The sequence below is a fragment of the Drosophila takahashii genome, chromosome 2R (assembly GCF_030179915.1).
Source record: "Drosophila takahashii strain IR98-3 E-12201 chromosome 2R, DtakHiC1v2, whole genome shotgun sequence".
Lineage (NCBI taxonomy): Eukaryota > Metazoa > Arthropoda > Insecta > Diptera > Drosophilidae > Drosophila > Drosophila takahashii.
In genome coordinates this window covers 22,607,858-22,630,246 of record NC_091679.1, presented here as the reverse complement: position 1 = coordinate 22,630,246, position 22,389 = coordinate 22,607,858, and the positions used below count along the sequence as shown (strand labels likewise).

The 22,389-nt window shown below is 37.2% G+C and overlaps 1 protein-coding gene and 1 long non-coding RNA gene across 14 annotated transcripts in view; both read left to right on the top strand.

Annotated features, from left to right (window-relative positions):
• The window catches only part of SLO2 (slowpoke 2), a 118,533-nt gene that overhangs the window by 27,719 nt on the left and 68,425 nt on the right, over positions 1-22,389 (top strand). For 3 of the 13 annotated variants that reach the window (XM_017150538.3, XM_070213222.1, XM_017150544.3), the window contains exon 1: positions 18,629-18,976. The exons of 3 other annotated variants lie outside the window; for them this stretch is intronic. In XM_017150538.3, the coding sequence (XP_017006027.3) occupies positions 18,696-18,976 (281 nt within the window). In that variant the 5' untranslated portion in view covers positions 18,629-18,695. Of the gene's footprint in view, positions 1-18,623; positions 18,977-22,389 lie in introns of those variants that run through there. 7 more of the 13 variants (XM_070213225.1, XM_070213223.1, XM_017150543.3 and 4 more) reach the window with 5 other exon arrangements.
• LOC138912670 (uncharacterized) lies at positions 1,959-2,636 on the top strand. The gene is made up of 3 exons (XR_011418231.1): positions 1,959-2,015; positions 2,278-2,468; positions 2,533-2,636. It is a non-coding gene; the product is annotated as an uncharacterized lncRNA (long non-coding RNA).

The window sequence follows — 22,389 nt, the reverse complement described above, 5'->3', positions numbered from 1 at the left end:
ATCGGCCGAAAGCGTGAAATGATAGCGTGAATTCGGCATCGTATAAACACAGTATATAAAGTGCATAAAAACTAGTTAAATTGTTGATTAAAACTTGTACAAATCTCAGTAGGCCTTTTAAAATAAAAATCACAAATAACTGTTATTTACGGTCCCTGGTTGTGGTGTCAGCGGGACTTGAACCTGGTTCCCCCGAGCACAAAATAGTATCAGAACCTAGCCCTTGACCCCTGAGCCATGCCCATATTATTTCCTATCGAGGCAGAATGCTCTTTTAAGTTCACAGTAATATTTTTGATTGTAATGACAATAAATAACTGCATTTCAAAATTAAAGTAAATACTTTAGGCGCTCACTCGAAAAAAAAAACAAATTTGTAAATTATTATTACAAGATTCTGGATTAAAAAAATAGTCAAATCAAATAAAAAAATCTTTGAATTTACTATAAAAATATTTAAAACATTATTAACTATGCGCCATATACGATTTTACTATTTTCATGTTAGGATCTATTTCGCTGGGAAAAATAATTGAAACAATGGTAAAATAGTGACATTTACCATTTTTTTTTTTACCAGTGTATATATACTTTATGGGGTCAGAAACGACTCCTTCACTGCGTTGCAAACTTCTGACTGAAATCATAATACCCTCTGCAAGGGTATAACAAGAAAGGAATTATTATACCCTTGCAGTTAAAATAAATACCTATAGTTTAATGCTCAGTCGATCGGTGCTGTCCCAGGAATTCCAAATATATTATTGCCTATTTAAAATGTTGTTTTTAAATTTTCAAAAAAGCAAAATTAGTGGTACGATTAGGTTCGTTCCGGCTTATGGAATATAGGAATAGGAAGAAGAATAGGAATAGAAAAAAGACTTTTAAGATAGGACTCGGCTATCGGTTCTGATCAAGAAAATATATACTTTATGTGGTCGAAAATGTATCCTTCACTGCGTTGCAAACATCTGACTGAAAATATAATACCCCTGCTAGGGTAGAAATATACCAGTTGCCAAAACGTACATGGCCTCGCCGTCTTTTAGGGTATGGTCATGCCTGAAAATTCTATTAAAAGTAAAGTTACCTCGCTGCTTCCTGTGTGATGTGTTGGTGTGTGTGTAAGTGTGCTTGCCCAGCGGGAATGTGAGAAGTTGGTTTTTGTGTTCTTGAAATCCTGTTCCTTTTTGCAGGCGGCGGTGTAGGGATAGATAATTTCTGAGCGCTAAATGAGGGTGGGTTTCTGAGAAGCATCAATATCAGGCCACTTATGCGCTGTGTGATTTCTGTGGCACCACGATTATAATATTTTTTAACAAAAAAAAGACCAACTTATAATATTCAAAAATCCTATGATTTACACCAAAACCAAAAGACTTGTTCTCACATTTAGTTTTAATTTTTAGTAATTTTAAAAGTCGTAGAAAAAATATTAATAATTGTTAATCAAAAAAATTAAACTATATAACATTATTATCATAATGTCTATAATGATAATATTAATTTATTTTACTCAACATTTTTCAAATAATAATAAGGATGAATGTGGGATTCAACCAAATTATAGAGAAAAGCCACGGTAAGACGATTAAAATATTTGATCACATTTATCAAGGAATTACATTAAATTACAAAGAAAACTATTGTTGTTTTTTACATTTTTAAACATTTTCTGTGAAATAAAATAATTTGATCGTCAGATCGTGGCCTAAGCCATTTTTAAGTGTTGTTAAAATATAAAAATTCGTGTTGGTGGTATTGATAACACGAAAAATGCCTAATACACCTATAATATACGTAACCTTAAATGATTACGGTCCCTGAAAAGTATTTTTTAAACGAAATACTTATTCGGCGCCAAAGTGTGACCGGACTTTACAACGAAATTTATATCAAATCTGCATTTTAGTATTATCAAGTATATGATGCAGGGTCACATCATTTTTAAATTTGTTGGAAAAAGTGAAAAAAAAGTGAAAATAGTTAATTTTAATCTAAAAAACAATAAAAAGGTGAGTGATAAAATGAATTTTGTTTTTTTATAACCTTTATTTCAGCGTTACAAAGGTTAGTATCACAGATATTTTCGCCATTAATAAATATACGCCTCCGGATGCTATCTTCAACACAAATTCTGCAGTTCAGTGACACTTGAAATGTTTTTAATCTTTACCAGTGGTAAATGGTGTGAGGTGTTCATTAAATGGTTGTGTAAATAGTACTTCAGTACTAACTTAGTTGTTTAACTTAATCAAAATATTACATTTATTTCAGCCAGGCCGACTGAGACTTCTTGGGACCAGAAGTGTTGCGCCTGCGTTTGTCATATTTTATTTTTTCTTCTCATAGTTTTTGATATAGATACCCGACATAAAACAACTGAACAGAGGGTAAATGATCGGCCATGGCAAACCAGGCATAATTTCTGGAGAGATCCTTTAATTTTGTGCGGAGACCTAATAATGGTAATTACTCTTATTATTACTCATGGTCTTACATTCATATCTAAATTATTTTTGATATTTTCAGAAAACAGACAAGAAATGGATATCTAAGAACTGCATTCGGCCAAGCAAAACCCGGGAATGCTTCAGGCATTAAAAATTTGTAGTTCCAATGCTTCGATTGTAAATATTATTAATAAATACACAAACAAATATTACAAAAAACATGATTTTTATTGTGGAAAATCAGATACTGCAAAGCAGTGCAAAACCAAAACTGCGAGGGTCTGGAAAAACCAAAACTGGGAGGGTGTAGAAAAGCAGATATTGCAAGTGGAGGAAAACCATAACTGGGTACGTGTGGAAAATCTATAATGCGGGAAGTCGAAAAACCAGTGGATTTTGTCCTGCATTCTTCTGCCAGAGATCCAGATAGAAACCTCATTTCCCCCTTACTTTTTGTGTCACCCCCGTGTATTTTGAAACCAGAGATGGAAGAAATGTAAGGGGTGAATGAGGTTTAGTCCCTTCCGCTTCTATGGAGAAACCTCTTGAAAATATGTTATTTTCCATAGGAATTTTCCCGGTGGGTGTGTCTGGTCCTTGTGTGTGTGTGAGCGGGAGGTGTGCGTTTTTTGTTGTGTTGACAACTTTTTTTGTACCGGCAAATGTGGCGTAAGACATGAGCAACGCTTGACTTTTTGGGATTTGTCCAGGACCTCGTCCAGTTTTTTCAGCTTTTCTTCCTGACGAAATAAATATTTTAGCTTGCCTGTTGGTCAATGATGCATTTAATAGCGTTCGCTTGAGCAAATTCTCGCTTCTTCGGATTTCCACGCTGTTTACCTGTGACAATGAACAATAAAGAATTTTTCAATTTCCTGCCAAAATAATTCATTGTGTGGGGAGATATAAATAAAAGTGTGTATAGATATTCATTGAACGGCGGCAGGACCTCTGCTACTGTTTGAATTTAATTAGCGAACGGCCCATGCATGACTGCGACTGATGACTGACGACTGGGACGTTTTTAAATTTAGCAATTACGTGGGATGAAAAAAGGGAAAAGACACCAATGCAAAGGTGGGCAGACCAGATAGACCACGATCCGAAACACGCAAAAGCGGATATCCCTTCTGGATGGAATCGAAACGAAACAGGACCGAATCGAGTCAAGCCGAGTGGAAGTGAAGGATACTGCGGCCCGGCTGACTGAATCCTCCGACTGATTGTCGGATTGAATCAGGATTCGGGCCAGCAGACAGGACAATCCTGAAGGCCTTAAACCGATTTCAGAGGCTTCCAATTTATGCAAATTTTAAAGGGATTTCTGGCTAACTCTGCCATTTTGCGGCAATTGCCCTGGCAGGCTCCGGAAAACAATAGGTCGCCAGCGAAACGGAAAAATATATATTCAGCGCACCTGATGCGTTATTAATTTTCTCGATTTGCTGGATTTGCGGAATGGGATTTTGGCGAACAATGAAACGTACAACGAGTTAAATGTTTTTTTTTCCAAACTGAATGACACCACGAGTATGAAATGTGATTGCACAATTTTTGGATGTGCATTATTCATTCCTATAGGAATGAATAATAAATATTGAGTAAACAATAACAATAGATAAATGCATTTGCAGATATACATTAATTATTTCGCACACCCAAAGCGTTATTAATTTCATAAATTGGATTTAAATTTGGAATACAAATGCAGAAAATGGAGAGTTTATTGTTTTATTATTTATTTATTTCTAAATTGTTCATATAAGGCGGTCACCAGTTGGAAGTTGATTTACGGGAGCATTTTATATATCACTAAAATCTTCTAAAATAAAACGGTTTTTTTTTGTCATAGTTGTTAGATGATAAAATGCCCAACAATTAGGAATGTCGTTAGCCGTTTTTCATGGAATAGCTTAAAACAATAAAAATGTCTCTTTGTATTAAGCTAGGTCATAAAATGCTCTCAATGCAAGCAAAATTTAGGACGTGTCCGAACAGCTAAAAACTTTATTTACAGCTAAACTCAAAAAAACTTCCTTAAACATGCAATATGAATTTATATGATTAATATATTTCATAATATATTTCATAATGTACTTCAAAAGCCCTTTGTTGGCCCAATTAAATGTAAATGTAATAAATTTAATTTCCAGAATTTTTAAATCAAATTTTTTGGCATTTAAGGAGCATTCCTTGGTCGCAACCTCCACACCATCTTGAAAATCAGGCTCTAATTACATGGGAAAACTAAAACGAATGTTCTGTTCGCAGCTCATTTGCGGCAAATTGAAGGCATTGCTGGGCAGTTCAAACCTCAAAGAGTTTCAATTGTCTTCGAGTTTCTTCCACTTGAGCAATTAAAATTAAGTGAATCGTTTTGGGTTTCGAAGGGAAGACGAACTGAGAACGCAATTGCATTTAACTCGAGTGCTTAGTAATGGGTGTGGGCACAAAATAAATAAAAAAGAATAAAATGGGAACGATTTCTTTAAATTCCGACTTAATTTGATTAATTTACTTTAAATTACCTTTTAAAAGATTTCGTTTTAAAGTTCGATAGTTTTGTATGCATAAATATAGAAACAATTGCCTAAATAATTTTGTTTTTGGTCCAAAATGTAGGTTCATTTACTTTAAGTTCGTTTGCATTTACCCACATGAATATGTAGCAACCATCGGGAGCTATAAAAGTGCTACCAAAATAGCCATCGAAAGTGAAAGCAAACATTTGGTCAGCCGGCACAAGTGTTGGACGACATCGGAGAGAAGGTAAAAACAGGGAAAAAAGCAGTAAAGTAAATAAAAAAGAGTTTTCCTTCATTTTCCTTGATATATTCGCTGTTGTCGTACACTTGTGACAAAGTGCACTGCGGAACAACGGGTCTATTTACACTTTGGCCCCTCTTGAGGGAGGCGTTGGCAGTGGGCGTGGCCCGTGGTGTACACAGGGAGAAACAACAGGGCGATTTCCACTCGAGGACCTTCTGTCGACTGTCCTTCAGTTTTGGGCCAATACAGACAGGTAGACGAACGCATTGGACATCCTTTTGGTCCATTACTCCTTCGGTGACCTCTTGACTTTTCGCTCTTTTTGTTCTTTCCCCCTCATCTCTTGTGCAATTTTCTAATGGACCCAACGTTTTAAGTTTCAACAACAAGACACAAAAATGCACTGTCAGTCGAACAGTGCGAAACCCAAAACATTTCGAAATGGAAACAAGAAACAAGTCCAAGGACCTCCTCCTCCTCCTCGGCTGGTTGACATTTGAAAACGCCACGCCCCCAGAAGGTATCCCCAGACGCCTGACCGGGCATATCCATGGCTGACTCATACATCAATTACTGTCCAACCAAATGGCGTTCAATTAGCCCTCAAGCGGGCCTGCCACTTTCTCCCCACCCAATCCCAAGGATCTGGGGGCCCAGCGTCGAGTCTTATTCAAAATTCAACAAGGCAGGCTTCAGTGTAGGTACAGTGAAGACGCGCAATGGTTTCTTATTGAGATTCAAATTATTTGGTCTTTACATAAATATTAACTAAGTTTTATATTAATAAAAACAAAATCAAAAATCCTAAACTAGGTATTTAAATATTTTTTAATGACAGTTTATTTATTATATTTTTTGTAACCAGCCCTAAGTTTTCATCCCTATAATTAAACCACACTCAATGTCGGAAACACCTTTTTCGGAGCACGTAAGCTTACCCACAATAAATATAGGGCTGTCCACCATAAATGGCCTGTGCTGTTACTCGGTGTATCTTTTAACCAAGTTCCAGGCACGTTTCGTCCTTGCATAATTGAACAAGCTGGCTTGGGTCTCCTTCCCATTTCTCTACTTTGCGATTCCTTTTTATTTTGGCTTCGGTTTCTGTAACTGGCTTGGATTCGCAGATCACGAAGGCGAATGGGCCTGTGGCTGGGGCTTAGGATTGCAGGAAGCTTCAGTTAATTGATCTGACAAGAAATGCGCAATGTTCGTGGGTCTGGACTGAATTCAAACTAAATTCGACGTGTCAATCAAAATTTGTAACCAAAAATACGCCTCCGTTGAAAGTCCCAAAGTCGGTGGGCACACACACATGAACGAAAACAAATATTGACAGTCACAGCGGGCAAACAACAAAAAATTTGGGCTGACGTTTTGGCAATTGTCGCGACTCGCGAGAAACTGCCATCGCTCGTCAGAAAAAATAAAAAAAGAAGCAAAAATGAAAAAGCACGAGTATAATAAAAGAGGAAAATACGTGAAATGTTACATAATTTATGCCAGCAGTGCGAGCGGACCTCCATTCCCTACTCTTTTATCCCCAGTATCAGTATTTCAGTGGCAGACAGTGCCTCTCGCAGGACTCGCATAAATATGCAATTTAGTTTAGGCATTTGAATATTTCCTTCACCGCGCGCTGCCTTTCAATCTTTTGATGAGCCAGTCAGGTCGGCAGCAGCTGCGTTTTCCGCTTTTCCACGATTTTCACGTCCTGCGATTCATTGGCAACCTGACACTAATGAAAAAAGCCAAATCGTGTCGAGTGCTGCGAGTTCGAAGCGATTGGAGATAAAATTCAAGCTTTCAACACCAAGCGTAGTTGGTTTTCCTCTTACCAAATACATAAATGTTAGCTTCAAAAAGCAGAAAAAGTAAGTAAAAGTAGTAAAATTCGTGAAATAATTAGTGGGGCCTTTACTCGGTATAGTAAATACGTTTCCAATTTTCGCGTATAATGTCATGACATTTCTAATCGTCGATTATGGTTGCTCAGCTATTTATACCTCAATTTTTTCATGTAATTAATATCCACTAGAAAAAAGGGCCTTTTATCGAAAATCAAATTACTTAAATTGTTTTTAGCCCTACTACATTTTATTCAAGGTATAACATTTAACAAATTACGATTTCTATTAGTCAATAGATAAATAAATAAACAAGGAAATGGAAGAGACTGTATGCCGTTATTAATTCTGTATTCTTATTTCTGGCTTTAAATACTTTGCTGAAAACTGTAAGGATTAAAGAGCGAATGTATTACTTGTTTGCATAAGTTTTTCGTTTTGTATTGGGTTGCCGGTTTGACTAATTTTTTATTTACACCAAACTTTGCGTGCTAATAAATAAAAGAACAGTAGGAAAACACCCCCGTCAAAATACTGCCTACCCTCAAAGTTTTGTAGTTTTCTAAAGCCTTGGCAAATATATGCGTGTTTGCCCCTCCTTGAATAGTGTGTTAGACACGAATACGAATATGTATCTGCTAACAAGAATATACCAATCTGCATTTTTGTAAAATTTAAATAGACAGTATGAGCGAAGCACAACCTGTCATCCGCCTGAAATGCAATCTCAGTCTGAAGTCCCCAGAGGTAAAAGCCTTTCTATTGCATTTCATGTACCAATATTTCATTTTTGCAACCAGTCCACAGTTTCTCGTCTCACATGACTCTTTGGGGGCTATAAATATCGCACACATTTATTTGTTGACATTTATGTATTTTTTATATTTTATTTATTTTTTTGGCACTGCGTACCAATTTATTTATATTAATGTCCCAAGTGATTTCGGTTGCCCATATCAACAGGGTCGCATCTGATGTAAGCACAGCGGGGGACAGTCTTTGGCCTAAGATATGATCTGTTTGTGGGTTTTTTGGCTTTCCTTTTCAATTTTGATAAAGCGATTTGCAGGGTAAGACAAATTGAATGTGGGCTGTAATAGATACTTGAAATTTGCATGTGAAATGATATATTAGAGAATAGTATATATAAATAGTATATATAGATACTATATATTAATTTTATTATTTTTCTTATTATTATTTTGAAATGATTGCAGCTAGTCTTGTCTTATCTATTACCGTTACTTTTAACTTCAAACTTATAGAATACAAATAATAATAACATTAATTTTTAACAAAGTATGTATGTACCAGTTTTTAGAACGATACAAAAAATGTATAATGGGTATCATCTAGTTGTTTGAATACATTTTTTGGATGCCCGTGTCAAGAGCGATTTTCTTTTTTTCCATTTGCTCCTGTTGGCCTGTTTGTGAGCGATGTCTTGTCTGTGCTGGCCATCTCTGAATGCTTTCCAGTCCACAGAAGGCTGTTGAAATATTTTTGCATTATTGTCTGCCTATCTTCCTGTGTGTCCGGTCAGCTATTTTCCTGTTAGACTGTTTTTCTTGTTTTGCCAATTGCTTGGAGCTGACAGTCGGAGGAACCGCAAACTAAATGATAGGCCTAGGTTTTGCTTAATTTTTTTTCCTTTGCTTAGAACATCCTGCAATACGAGGGAATGTGGCATGTAAATTCGTTTTGACATTTTAATTACGCTCGCACCAAAAGCCGGCCTATGTAAGTGCGTACGTGTTAACGTGGCTGACACGTTAATGCATTCCGGCAAGATTAAGCAATCAGAGAGCGCTTGAACTTTGGCATAATTGGAGCAGCCCGACAGGCGAGCTGCCATCGGAGCAGCTTGAAGCTAAAGCACTCAATTTGGGCCATCAGCTAGTGCCTGGATGGCCTGGTTCACTTTCTCCCACCACTTTCACGCACTTGACTCTCATTTAGCGCCGAAACAAGTTACCCACCGAAGTTCCATCTTTCGTTCGTTCGGCCTATCTTAACATTCTAATTTACTTTTATATTATGTTGTGTTGATTGCGTTGCCAGGCTGCGGATCCATTACAGGATGTGTTTGTCCCCTGCCACTCCTGCTGCCTTCGTTCTGGCCCTTATGACAATGATTTTGCTGCCAACGACAAATTGCCGGAAATTGACAACAAATTTCCAGCGTACACACGCACTTATATGGGCCCATAAGATGCCCATTTACTAATTCTTGGGCCCAGTGTTTGTTGAGGTTTCTCTTGGCCTGCTCCTTGGCATATCAATGGGAGAGCTCCAAGTATTGACCGGAATGCGTAATCGAGTCGGGGACAACTTTGAACCTTGTTAAACCCTTTGAAAGTTTTTTGTTAGCCCCCAGAAGCATATAATGCAAACTATTTTAAATATGAATTGGGCTTAAATTCAATTTACTTCAAAAGGTTTACGTGCCGTTATATGCTTTCCTCTAAAGCCATCAAATTTTGCATAATTTACACTTTTTGCTTAAAGGCATTCAAGTTTAATATCCCTTTTTATTTGGCCAGGGATAATTTTGTAAAATTAGCAAATCCTGTAATTAATTGTTAATTGTGTTTTGTCTATTTATCATTATAGAAATAATAATTAAATAAATGTTTACTACAGCTACAGCCTGTTTACCAAACCCTTTCAATACCAAAAATAAATGAATTCTCAATAAAAAGGTTATCTAATAAAGCCAAACTTAACCCTTATTTAAGCCTTTATAAACTTTGTATTGTTCAATACAAACTTTTCAATTTTAAAGCTGGATTATATGGAATATTAAAGCGGATTCTAATGCATTTCCGATATTAAACTGGCTGCAGCTGAAGTTTGGGAATTTGCATATAGAATGAAGGATTCCGAAGCACCCACATCCATCCACTCAACCGCTGTCAGTTGCACTTTTGTTTTAGTCCATAGACCTTGGTTTGTACATATATTAGTGACGGGCCGCATAGAATTCGGGTTCATCAATCACTTATGGAAATCAATACGCTTTCCATTATACGCAGTCCTAAGTGTGGGAACCTATTGTATTTTCATGTTTTTGAATTCCCAAATGAATTGATGACGGGGTCGGTGGCTTCTGCACCTAATTTTTGCTTTCGGTTCTTTTAGTATGATTGGAAGTGTTTAAATATCTCAATTTCTATGTTTACTCAGCCACTATATGTGGTTAGTTGAAACGTGCCTGAAATACAAAAAGTGTAAAATGTCTCAGGGGTTTTCCATTCATATCGAATAGAATTCCCAAACAGTTCCTAACTCAACAGAACTTGCACAGCGCGAGATGTTTCCCAACTTTTCCCACAGAGGGCGTTTTTCCTCTAATTTTTGTAGACTTTTCTTTCGCCTTTCCATCTACGTCATAAGGCCGCAACTGACGTCACAGAAAAGCTTCATTGTTTACACGCAACGCAATGGAATGGAATACATACATAAACATATGTATGTAAGTATGTCTGTGTTCCGTTTCCGCACGTGTCTTTGGCGCCAAATTTGTTGTTTGCCATTCTGTTTTGTTGCTGTCCTTCTACTGGGTTACGGGAACAAAGCCCGTAACTCTCTTTGCAGGAGAGCAGTAGCGGTTTGCTCTTCCTATTCTTTATTTCTTATATAACACGTGTTTTGGCCAGCAGTTGAGGCCCATAACGAACCGCCTACGCACTGATAAAAATAATCGTTTATTGTTACTTAGACTTTTTATGCAGAAGAGTTATATTGAAATTAAATTCTTCATTGGGTTTGTGGCTACGGAATATGCTTAAAAAATATTTTTTTTAGTAAATATTTGTAAAGTTTCTATAATAACTAACTTTGTCACTACGTAGACTGCCGTCCACAGTGATTCTAATCAAACAAAAAACACCTCTGGCAAGGTAAAAATAAAAGTGACGATTGCACCCTCAACTTACAAAAGTTTTGAAATCAAATGTTTCTAAAATATTCTCATTCGGCCCGCTTAAGAAAAATAATCAATCTATTCGCCTACACTTTCAGCGCACTTTCTCCCAAAACAATTGTTGGTAAAGTCCAATCAGTTAAGTTTTAGCAATATCTTTTTTATTTTCGATTTTTATTTCTTCGTGTATATATTTTAAAAAATGTTAACGATTTTTGAGTCGGTATAAAACATTTTATTTATTATCCATTATTTTCTAAGAAATATTTCTGTTCTAGTAAGAAAGTAAAAGTATTATTTGTAATTAAAAGGACATTTAAAGAACAACTTTTAGTTGCACGATTCGAGTGATTCATTTGATAGAACATTAAACTTTATGCAGATTTGACCGGTTGACAACTCTAGTTAACTGCGTCCAGCATTCGGTGCTGCTTAAGAGAGCTCCCCATATAGAAGAGCGCCGCCGAAGAGCGTGCTCGAAGGACCAAGACACAGATGCACGCACACAGGCACACTCGGTGGGTCGTCCTGCTCCTGGTGGTGCGTGACTTTGGACGCCTGCTGGAGCCAGTTACAAAAAGATTGGTAGCAGTGCCTCAGTTCGTTTGTGCTGCCAGTTGGATGCAGAACGCTTCGACGACCGAGCGATATATCCACAGCCGTAGAATCGAGCTGATTATACATAGGCGGTATGGTGTGCGCGACTGACTGTGTCACCTTCGCGAATTAATCAAAGTGTATTTAAACGGCATTATCGTGCTTGCGGTTGCGCTGGGCCCACCAAGGCCACCGCCCACGTGTCGGCCGGATTTGTTGTGTTAATTAGCGAAAAATGTCAGGGCAGCAAAATAAAAAATAAAACAACAACAGCGGGGCTGCAAGGAGTGAAAGTTATTGTGTGTCCTTGGGCCGAAGGGAGAGTAATGATAATATATGAGTACATGGAGGAATAAAAAACGAAATGAATTTCAAGAAAAGCTGTTAAAAATGTGCGAAAACGAAACAAAAGCAGGAAAATACTGCACGAGAAATCGGGAATTCTTCTGAGTGCGTGGCTGCAAACGAGAACTTTGTAGCACACTTTTGTGCGCAGCGTTTGAAGGAACTTCTTTTTTCGCCCAAAATCGATCCGCCCCGTTGTCCCTTGGCTTTGTTTACCAAGCCCAGCGAATTATTTTCAAGTGAACGTTTTTATTTTTACATGCATGCTGGCAGAACTACGCTGTCTTGTTTGCTTATGTGAAAGGCCCTGCAGGTATTTCTCCGTTGTTTGTTGCTGCTGCCTCGGATTCGCCTTGACACATTTCGTTTTGGCCATTGCAAATTGCTCCATGCCACGGCTCATGGGATGCTGCAGTTTATTTTGCTTATCTGTTCTCCCCCGACCATATTTCTTGCCACACCCACCCGCACACACAGATTGTTGTCAGTTCGTGGCTGAAATTTTCAATTAGGTTTTATGACACATTTCGTCGATGCAGTCACACCCCAACCCCCTCAGCCTCTTTTTGTAGTTCGTGGGCCACCCATTTAGTCGAAATTGGCCAAGCAGCGCAAATTTGCATACCAATTAAGTTTATTATATATTTACTTTAACTTTCATTAAGCCACTCGGCGATGCACAGCCCCACTTTTTGTGGCTTGTTTTGGTTAATGGGAGTAAATAGAAACAAAGTTTAATTAGGTTGGCAAAGGTCTCAGCAGTAACAAAACTATTTGAAAACTTTTATAATTTAACTTACTTTTTTTGTTCTCATTGAAATTATTTGCTTTCAATTGGTTTACGGCTAGGTTTTTAAGCATTAAAGTATTTTTCCAATTTTCAATTTTATTAAATTAAGGTGAAACTTAAATTAAATTAAACAAACTTAATTGTGGTTTTCATTAGTTGGAATCTGGTTTCGATCAGAATAATTACGATTTATTGGGATTTATTTTCTGAGTTATTGAACCTTCAATCTTAATACAAGCACACAGATGTTCCCTTTGAATTCATCCAGCCTAAAGAATTTAATCAAATTATAATATAATACATTTTCAAACTTATTTATGTTGCTGACAACCAAATCAGCCTCAGCCATAAATAATCCGGAATTTTCGTTTGGCGAATAAAATAAAACGCAAACGGAAAGAGCAAAAGTGGAACAAAATCGAAAAGCCACAAAACCTAAAATAATAATAAACATAAAAATTACATAAAAAACAAACTCAAATTGGCTTTACCAAAGGCAAGAGTGGCCATAAATGGAGGGGTCGTAAAAGCCCTTTAAGGCTGGCAGCACACATTGCGTATGAGTAATACTTTGCATTTAATTCCTCACTCATTTTCCAGGGGCTGCAGCAGTGATCAGGAAAACAGAAAGATATAGAGGGACGAAGGGTACCCAGTTCAGTGACTGGGTAAGCTGGGAAAATACCTTAAAAAGCTAAAAGTGAAAGCTTAACAAAATTGAGAAAAACCACCAAAAAGGCCAGCAACGAGGGGGAATGCGGCGAAAACTTTTGTGGCTACGTGGCTGGGACCTTTGGCAGTCTTCCCAGGGGCCGGGGCTTAAACGGGATGTAACAGGCTAGGCTAATCCCTGGCTAACGCCCCAGCACCAGTGGAAAGAGGAGGGACTTTGGCCAAGGGCTGGCAAAAGGTCGAGTTAATCTACGGTTATGCCACACTGCAAATTGTGGCCCACAAGGAAAAAAAACAAAAGGCCGGATAGGTTGGATATCTGGGATAGAACTTTTACATACTTTTAGCATGAAATATATATCTTTGAATCATTCAACCGCCTCCATGCAGCCATTGTCATGCATTCCAAATGAATAACTTTGAAACTGAAACAGTGTATCCCAACTTATATTATCAAAGTATCTTTATTCTCCCCAAAAACCGCCTCCAGTTTAACCAATTTATTGTTCTTGCGCCTTCTGAGATTAATTAAAGTTGGCCAATTTCCACTTGTTGTTCTGATGATGATTTTGCTTTGCCCACATTCAGATTGATGGCTTTTTCATTCACTTGGCACTCTGTCAATTCCCAGTGGATGACATCGTCAGGCTCCCCTCGTATAATTGACTAATGAGGCAAAGTTCAAGGTCCAGTAGATGTTATAGATGACATTTTGGCATTTGTGGACATTAGGCCATTTAATGAAAACTTGTGCTTTGTGCTCGTTTGTGGTAAATAGACACAAGCGATAAGCATGCTAATTTTATTTGCCATTCATATTACACATTTGAAAAAGGTCACAAAGGATTTTGAAGCGTACTTTTATTGCTAATTATAATCCTAATTTTTATTGAGTTTTGTTTATATTATAACTTGATTGTTTTGTTTAAACTTTTCGATAAGCCAGAGTGTTTTAAAGATGAATATTAAAATCGTAAAAGATAAATTAAAATATAAAATAGGTTTTTTATTTTATCCTGAGACTCAAATCAATTTTTATTTTATGTAACATTCTTTACATTTCCTTTCCTTTTATTAAACCCAATTCAGACCACTTATTTAAATTATTTTTCTTGGTCATTCTATTATTCCTGGGGCAAGCAGCTTCCAAAAAAAAGGAGCACATAATCCAATCTCTTCCTGGGAAAACATTTCAACTTTCGCCTTAACTTCTGCCCGAAGCATTTGTGGTTGACATTTGTTGTGGGTCCCCCGAAAATCTTAATGCTTATTTTTATCTGATAAGTGATGACGGTAGCGGCAGACAAAAAATGGCTCTAGTTCACAGACTGACTCGATTTCTGGTTGTTTGTTTGTGCTAAACGCATTACACAGGCTACTTATCACGCTGTATTAACCCATACTGTATTTCTCTGGTATTTTTTCCTGATTTGTTGTCGGACACACGCCCACTCAGCGGGGGTCATCGTTTGCTTGTACATTATTTGTCTGTTATATTGCGGAGATATTTTCTCGAAGTCTCCACTTCACATTTCTCGGCATTTTTTAGCAGTTGAGTCACAAGACTTTCGCCATCTTGTTTGTCAGCTTTAGGAAATTTGATTCAGCTTTAAGATTAAAGAAATCGAATTATCTCTACTCAAAAGTCAGCTTCGTTTAGCAACTTTAGTGTTCAAATGTTCATCCAGTTGTGAAAGTTGTCTCTCAACTTTTTCCTTATGCTGGCCAAAAGTTTTGCCTTGAATATCGAGTAACAATATGCGAGTAGATGCAAACCCCGTTAAGTCTTTGGTATACCTATTTGAATCGAAGAACAAACTTGTTTGACTTGCTAATTTAAAGCTCCTTTTAGACAGGTGTGAAAACGACGCGAATGTGTGGTTCTTGGATAACTTTTCCTCTCATATCGAGAGGCAAACAGAAGAGATGGCAAGGCAAAGTCGGAATAAAAATTCAATTTCCCGACCACAAAAAAGTTCAACTTTGTTCTGCAGCCACAAATCAATTTTCAACTTGGCCGAGGAAACTGACAAAAAAGAAAAAAAATGGGGAAAGGAAAAACAAAACTCTTTTATGGATGTGGGCCAAAAATTAGAGAAAAGGGTTATACCATAGTGAAGACAAAAAGCGAAATAAATTGAAATCAAAAGAAAATGAATAAAAAGCTGGAGAAAAAGCTTTGAGATCTGTTTTATCTCTTTTAAAATTTAAAGTGAAATTTATTCCTGTAATTATTTAAATAAAGTCACTAAAAATGTTTAAATCGGATTTAAGCATTTTATAGATATGTGTTTAACTTGACTGCAGCATAAGCTGTTTATAACCAGCACCTCATATTTAGTTTTGAAAACTCAACGAAGTTATCCGACATCCATATTATTCACAAAATAAAGTATTGTTGTATAAATACTTACTAAACATCGTTGCAATCCTTTTTACATCCTCTGACCTTCCTTCCCAAACCATTTAAATGCCAAAAAAGGTCATGCTTTGTGCTAAAATTGAGTTCAAAGCGCTGCTGATGAGGGTAAGATACTGCTGACAACTTTTGGCCAGTTCTCTATGAGGGGGAATATTCATTTCACATGCAAATCGGTTGGATGGGGCTATGTAAACGAGTAGATCGCACACGCTCCTTTTGGTAGTCTTAAGAAAAATGTCAGCCAAGGATAATCCGCTCTTGAAAAGAGGTTTCACCTACGCTTTAAAGGAATTTTCTTATAACGAGTGCCTTAACTGGTTGCCCAGATGTCGGCATTTATTATGGGCTCATGTCTGGGCTTTGCTTTGTTCTTCCCCCATTTAATTTATGGCCAACACATGCTAGGCCAACACATTTTTTATTGTGTCCGCTCCCCAAACAGCCTCCTGCTAACAATTCCCGCATGTTTACAGAACTTCTGTTTGTCAGCCATTTTGAAAGACATTTCCTTTTCGGCCCCAACAATAAATGTTCTCTGTGGTGATATAAAAAGGAAGGAACTATTGTCACATGTTTCACTTTTTCATTTTTTCCGCCTCTTTTCCCGTTTTCCGGACTCGGGGTGAGAAAGTTCATTAATTGATAAGGCGGCAACTTTGCTCATGTGCGTCGGATATCTGACCAGGGAATTGTTCTGGGGTCAGTTCCAGTTAATAAAGGCCAAAAGCCTATTTTCAGACATATATTATGTATGTGCATATATAGTGGTACGTAGGAATATGAACTTTCACTACTACAGGATAGCTTTAAGTTTAATTGGGTCCTAATAAGAGTGATGTTTTTTACTTGGACATTGTTGTATAATATTGAAGACTTAGTGACTTAAAATTATTTGCTAATGTACCCAGAACAATTTTGAGTGGCAATATTATAAGCGATTTAAAATCATTAAGATTGAGAAAAAAAATATGCAGGATAGATTCATTTATTTTTGGTAGTTTGAATATAACTTTTTTTCCTTTTTTTAGTGAACAACTTTTAGATTCTTATTTGCCTTGGCTGGCACCCAAAAAGTATGCCATATAAAATACATTTGTTATCGTGACCTTGACAAGTGTCGCACAAAAATGTCTCCCCGTCAAATCCGGTCTCCTCGATATTGCTTGACTGTAGGCCATTTAATGTCTTAGTTATATGCAACTTTAGCTGGAAATCGCGTGCACAACTTAGGTTTTGGTTAAGAGGAAGTGGGCGTGGCTCCAGTTTAGCACCCTTTACATTTGTTAATTGTGGCACTTAGTTCGCCAAGTTATTGTGTAGCATGCAAATGGCCTTGGGGAGCTTTTCAACACACTTTGGCCAAGAAATTCTTTCAATTTCAGTTGGGCACAAAACATAAAACTCAAGTAGCCGAAAAGAGTACAATAAAATGGTTGTTTATATAGCATAAAGTGGGCGAAAACATAATTTTGCAGTAAAAGCAAACAGCTGAGGACCCTTAAAGGGGAGTGTCCCCGAAAAAGGCTAAAAAATATTTAATTTTGTTCATTTCTCGTTCGTGTCATCTGGCCAAACTGCAGCTTTTTGTTTCGGGGTGTGCGTGGGTGTGTCTCCTTGCGAAATTTATTTTTCATTATGCTGATGAGAAGCGCTGTTCGCCACGCCTCGAACTCATTTCAGCTCGAAAAGGGTCTGAAAACTGACTTATTTTCGGGACACATAATGAAGGAATGTGATTAATTATACTGACTACAGATAGCAAGTGAACTATTAAAAACAAGAAATTAAGCTCATTTCTTTACTTTCATTAGATGTTTTTGTTTTTCATTGAAACAAATATTACAAATCCACACAAAAAAAAAACACGCCGGGATTATCGATATGCGCATAGTAAAATTCTGGTCTTTTTAACGCATACTGATAAAATTGATATTAAATAATATCATTTAGCCGAACTTTCCCTCTCGGAGATTCTCTGACTCCGAAAAAGAGAATAAGAAGCAATGACGACATAACTAACGTGAGTGGTAGAAAGAGAATTACAAATTCTCTCATAAAAATAGATCGAAATAGTCCCTAAAGTTACATGCGTGGGAGGAAGAAAGACACATTCGAAATTCGAACTGGTTTGTTGCTTACATTTTAAGCATTTCAAATTGAGAAGCTGGAAATCAAAATTGAAGTTCGTTTCATATCAAGTGTTTTCGGGTGCAACTTGGTAATAATGAAAATATACAACATTACTAACAAGGCAAACAAAAATTTTTTAGTGTTGTATATAAGGAGGACTCCATATTAAAAATATTAAAAATACCATTTTCTGTTTGAAAGGTTCAATATCTCGTTATTTACATAATGTCCAAGCTTTTTGTAAGAGATATTCAAGGATTTTGATTGATTGAAACGCTGCCTGATTGATTGTCTTGGTATTTGAACCTTAAACTTTGCAAATTTTTGCGTGCTGCATGTCTGGTGCAGTCAATTAAGCAGCCAGCGAGTGTGAGGCAGCGGAGAGGTCAGCGGGTCATCCATTTATCACTGTCACTTAGTTCCAGAAAACGGCGATGTGGCTAAAGACGCGAGCGGGATCGAACGATAGAGAACGAGAGAGACAGTCAATTGTTTGGGCTGAATGTGCTTAATGAAGTGTCGGATATGTCATGAGCACAGACAATAAACAAGCCTTCGCAGTCCGCAGCAGAGCGTGTTCGGTGCAGATGCATCTGTGAGATACAAGAAATGCTCGGGAAAAGTAAAAAGTGACAGTGCGCCAGTGTGCCAGTGAAAAACCAGCAAAATTATGTAGGCCTGGTCGGAATTGCAGACCTGGTCAGTATCGTACACATATCCCGAATCGTCCCTCGTGTTGAAGGAAATGAGCCAGAACCTCCAAGTGAGCTACACCGCTTTGGGCATGTCGGACGATAATCAAACCTGCAGCTACTCGATGGCCTCGGTGGCGTCGCCCACCCACAACCACCGCCTGCAGCGCAATGTCAACTTCAACGAGGACCTCAACGACCTGGCCGGCTATCCCCCGCAGCAGCTCCCCCCCGCTCCGGCGGTCCGTCGCTTTTCCAAGTCCATTTTCCAGCGACCGCGCTCGATGTCCGTTTGGAGTGACATCAGTCGCAGCAGTATGCGCCTGGATGAAAGGTGAGTGACGGCCCGAATTGGGCTTCGGGTATCGGGGATTGGGGTTTGTACACTGCGGGAACTCATTTCAATAGTTAAATAATTTTATGAAAACTCACTTAAACAATTCATTAATTTTATAAGAGCTCATTAAAATGTAATTACCTTGATTGAAAATATGAAAAAAGCACCCTTGTTTTTTATAGCAAAACCGGGAGCTTTGAAATTCAATTACAAGAGAATCATGGCCGACAGTTAAGTTCTTTATGCACGTAAATTCTTAAGAAATCGCGTTCCATGATAATTTTTTCGCGAATTTCGGGGATGAGTCCGCTAATCTAGAGTTTTACCGGTTTTTCTTGTGGATACTGATAAAGTATTAATATTGAGTTAGCTTTAAAAAGTTTTGGAAACAAATTAAATTAGCTCGTTCTAAATTGTATTAAAGGGTGTTTAAAGACGGTATTAGTATTGCAGGGAAGGAGATTTTTCCGATTTGAATTCTTGAACAGATTCACTAGACGAGTGAGAAATAGATCAACATTTTATTTTTTTCAAGATATTTGCATATATTTTGTTGCATATTATTTCATGTTTTGTATTTTTATATTGAATTGTATTGTATTTTTCTAGTCACATTTAAATTCGAGAAATCTGCAAGGGTATGAGAACCTCGGCTTGCCGAAGACAGCATCCGTTCTTGTTATACCCTTGCAGAGGGTATTATAATTTCAGTCATTACAAAGTTTTCATTACAAAAGTGTTAAATTGAAGCAATTTAAGCTGTTTTCGACCAATTTTTATTTTTTAGTACTTTTTTTCTTTAGGACATATTGTGGGTCTTGTGACCCCAATACATTCTTATTGGCAGTGTATTTTCTATTCTACTAATTTCCATTCAATTAAAAAATTGTACTTTAACATATAATGGGTTTTGTACGTTTTTAATGAAACTTATTTTGCTACAATATTTTCTCTGTGTGAACCAGAGGTTCCAAAGCAATTTGCGACATGTGGTGTGGTCGCCAGTTGTTTTTGTGTGGCCTTCCTTCAGGCGAATTTATGTGTTTTCTGTATTCTTAGGCTGATTGCGTGCGTTGAAATCTACATAAATATTTGCTTCTATCCGGCTAAAGACCTGACAAAGGAGAATATTCCCTGTGCGATTCCTTTGTGGATACGTGACAGAGAAGTGTTATAAGCCCCATCTGATTACAGCTAATCCATCAAGGACGCAAAATCGATTGAAAGTAGGCATTGATTTTATAAGAGATGCTTATCAAATTGTTCCCTCATAATGGTATTTGTATCTTTATTTTTATGTTATGTTATGTTCCTTAAAGAAAATCTTATATATCTAAAACACAGAATTTTGTTAAAATCATAAATATTTATGTATTAATGTCTCCTGAGAGTTATTTGAGCTTATTGTTTTTTTATTATCACAGATTTAAGCTCATTAAATCGCGCTGTTCTATATTAGCACATTTCATCTAAGCACACAATTATGCATAATTGTTTTCCATAAATCTCGCAAATATGCGCAAATTAAATTCGAGCACCATGTGCCGCTGCCATTAAATTCATCGCTTTAATATCTGTGAAAAGCTTGAATCAACTTTGACACCCACTCAGATTCGTTTATGCTTGAGAGGACCGCCTCGGGGTCAGTTTAATTTAGTTTTAGCACTTTGACTTTTATTATCCTGTTATACAGTGCTATCTGTGATTATTGTATCCTTTCCCAAAAACGGCTATAATGGGATTTAGATATGGGTGTGGGAACTCTGCTGACTTAACTATACTTATCATACTAATTCGAAGCTAATGAAAATAGATTCCTCTCTCAACCAAAAACCGATCCGATTTGTACTGCACACCAAAAAAACACGCCTGGATTAAAACGATGGTAAATTTATGGTATTTAGACGAGAGTGTGAGCGAGAAGAATTTATTTTCTCAATTTGAAATAGAGCGGGATATCACTTAAATTTACATTAGTGGGAAGGAGAAAGACACATTCATAATTAGAAAAGGCCTACTTGGAACATGTTGCTTACAATTCGAGCATGTCGAATTGATATGTTGCATATCAAGTGAAAATTGATATCAAGTTTTCATATCAAGTTTTTCTGGGTGTAAGTAATGTTCAATTCCAACTGTGAATTGGCTGGGAAAAGTAACCATGATTCTTACAAGTCCATGCAACAATTGTTAAATTCTGTGGTCGGACTTTATTTGTAATTTATGTGCTTCAGTTTGATAAGCAGGATGTGGCACGTAGCTGCCAGCCGGAAATTTGCCTCAGAAATTTTTGAATGAAATATGAGTGGCACGATTGGGTGAGAAAGGAGTGGTAGCCGCCATTCAAGTCAACAAGTCGGAGTGGCCGTGAGTTAGCTGTGCAAACTTTTGCGGCTTTCCTTTCGCCTGCAGCTCAGCCGAGGTACGTCATCAGCCCCGGTGTATGCCAATTAGTGTAAATAACTCAATTATGCTCGGTTCTACCGTCTTCTTGTCGGTGTGTGGATATCGACACCTCTTTGATTGGTGATTACAGCAATGGGTGTCAGCCATCCTGGCAATTGGCTTGTCAGACCTCTGCACGCTGCCACCCCAGTCGCCAGATATAACCATTAATTAGGACCGTTCTCACAATGGATTCCACCCTATTTAATGTGTGAGCGCGTAATTGAAATGAATGATTATCGCCCGGCTAAAGAGAACTGGGGGAGTGGAACGCTAGATAGAGGTTAACGGCATTTTAACGGTGTTTCGTGGTTGTGATCTTAACTATGCGGAGCGTCTAGCCAGGGCTCTTCTGTATCGCTTAAGCCATTTTATTGCTATAAGCATACACCACTTTACCTCTTCCAAAAAAGAAAAATCCTTCAACAATGGCCCATAAAAGTCGAGACAGAAACGCCACCAGCACAAGCTCATATATCAAGAGCTATTGAAGAACATTAAGAGCTTTAGTTTCTAGCCACACCCACAGAACGGTAGTTTGCACGGAAAAAAATATTTCGATCAGAAGTAAATGTATAACAAAATATTTTTATTAAGTTATTTTATTTTTGTTATTTACATCTTTCTTTAAAAGTCGTTAACATTTATGATTGGAAAATATATGGTTGGAAAGGGGAAATACTTTTATAAAAGAATACAAATATTAAATGTAGTTAAATAACAGTTTCCCTTATGAATCCAAATGTTAAAGAATTATTATTTCAAAACTATGTGATATAATATTGTTATTTCTTGCAGTATTAAATTTATTGTGCCTTCATAAATTTTTCTCTTCTCTCTTTCAGGTGAGTGAAAGTGTCTAAATTAACGTAAGATTTTCTCCTTTCCTTGACTGCGGTAAGTAAAAGTAATAAGATATGTGGGTGGAAAATAGACTTTATCATGTGTAAACTCGGTTGCTTGTC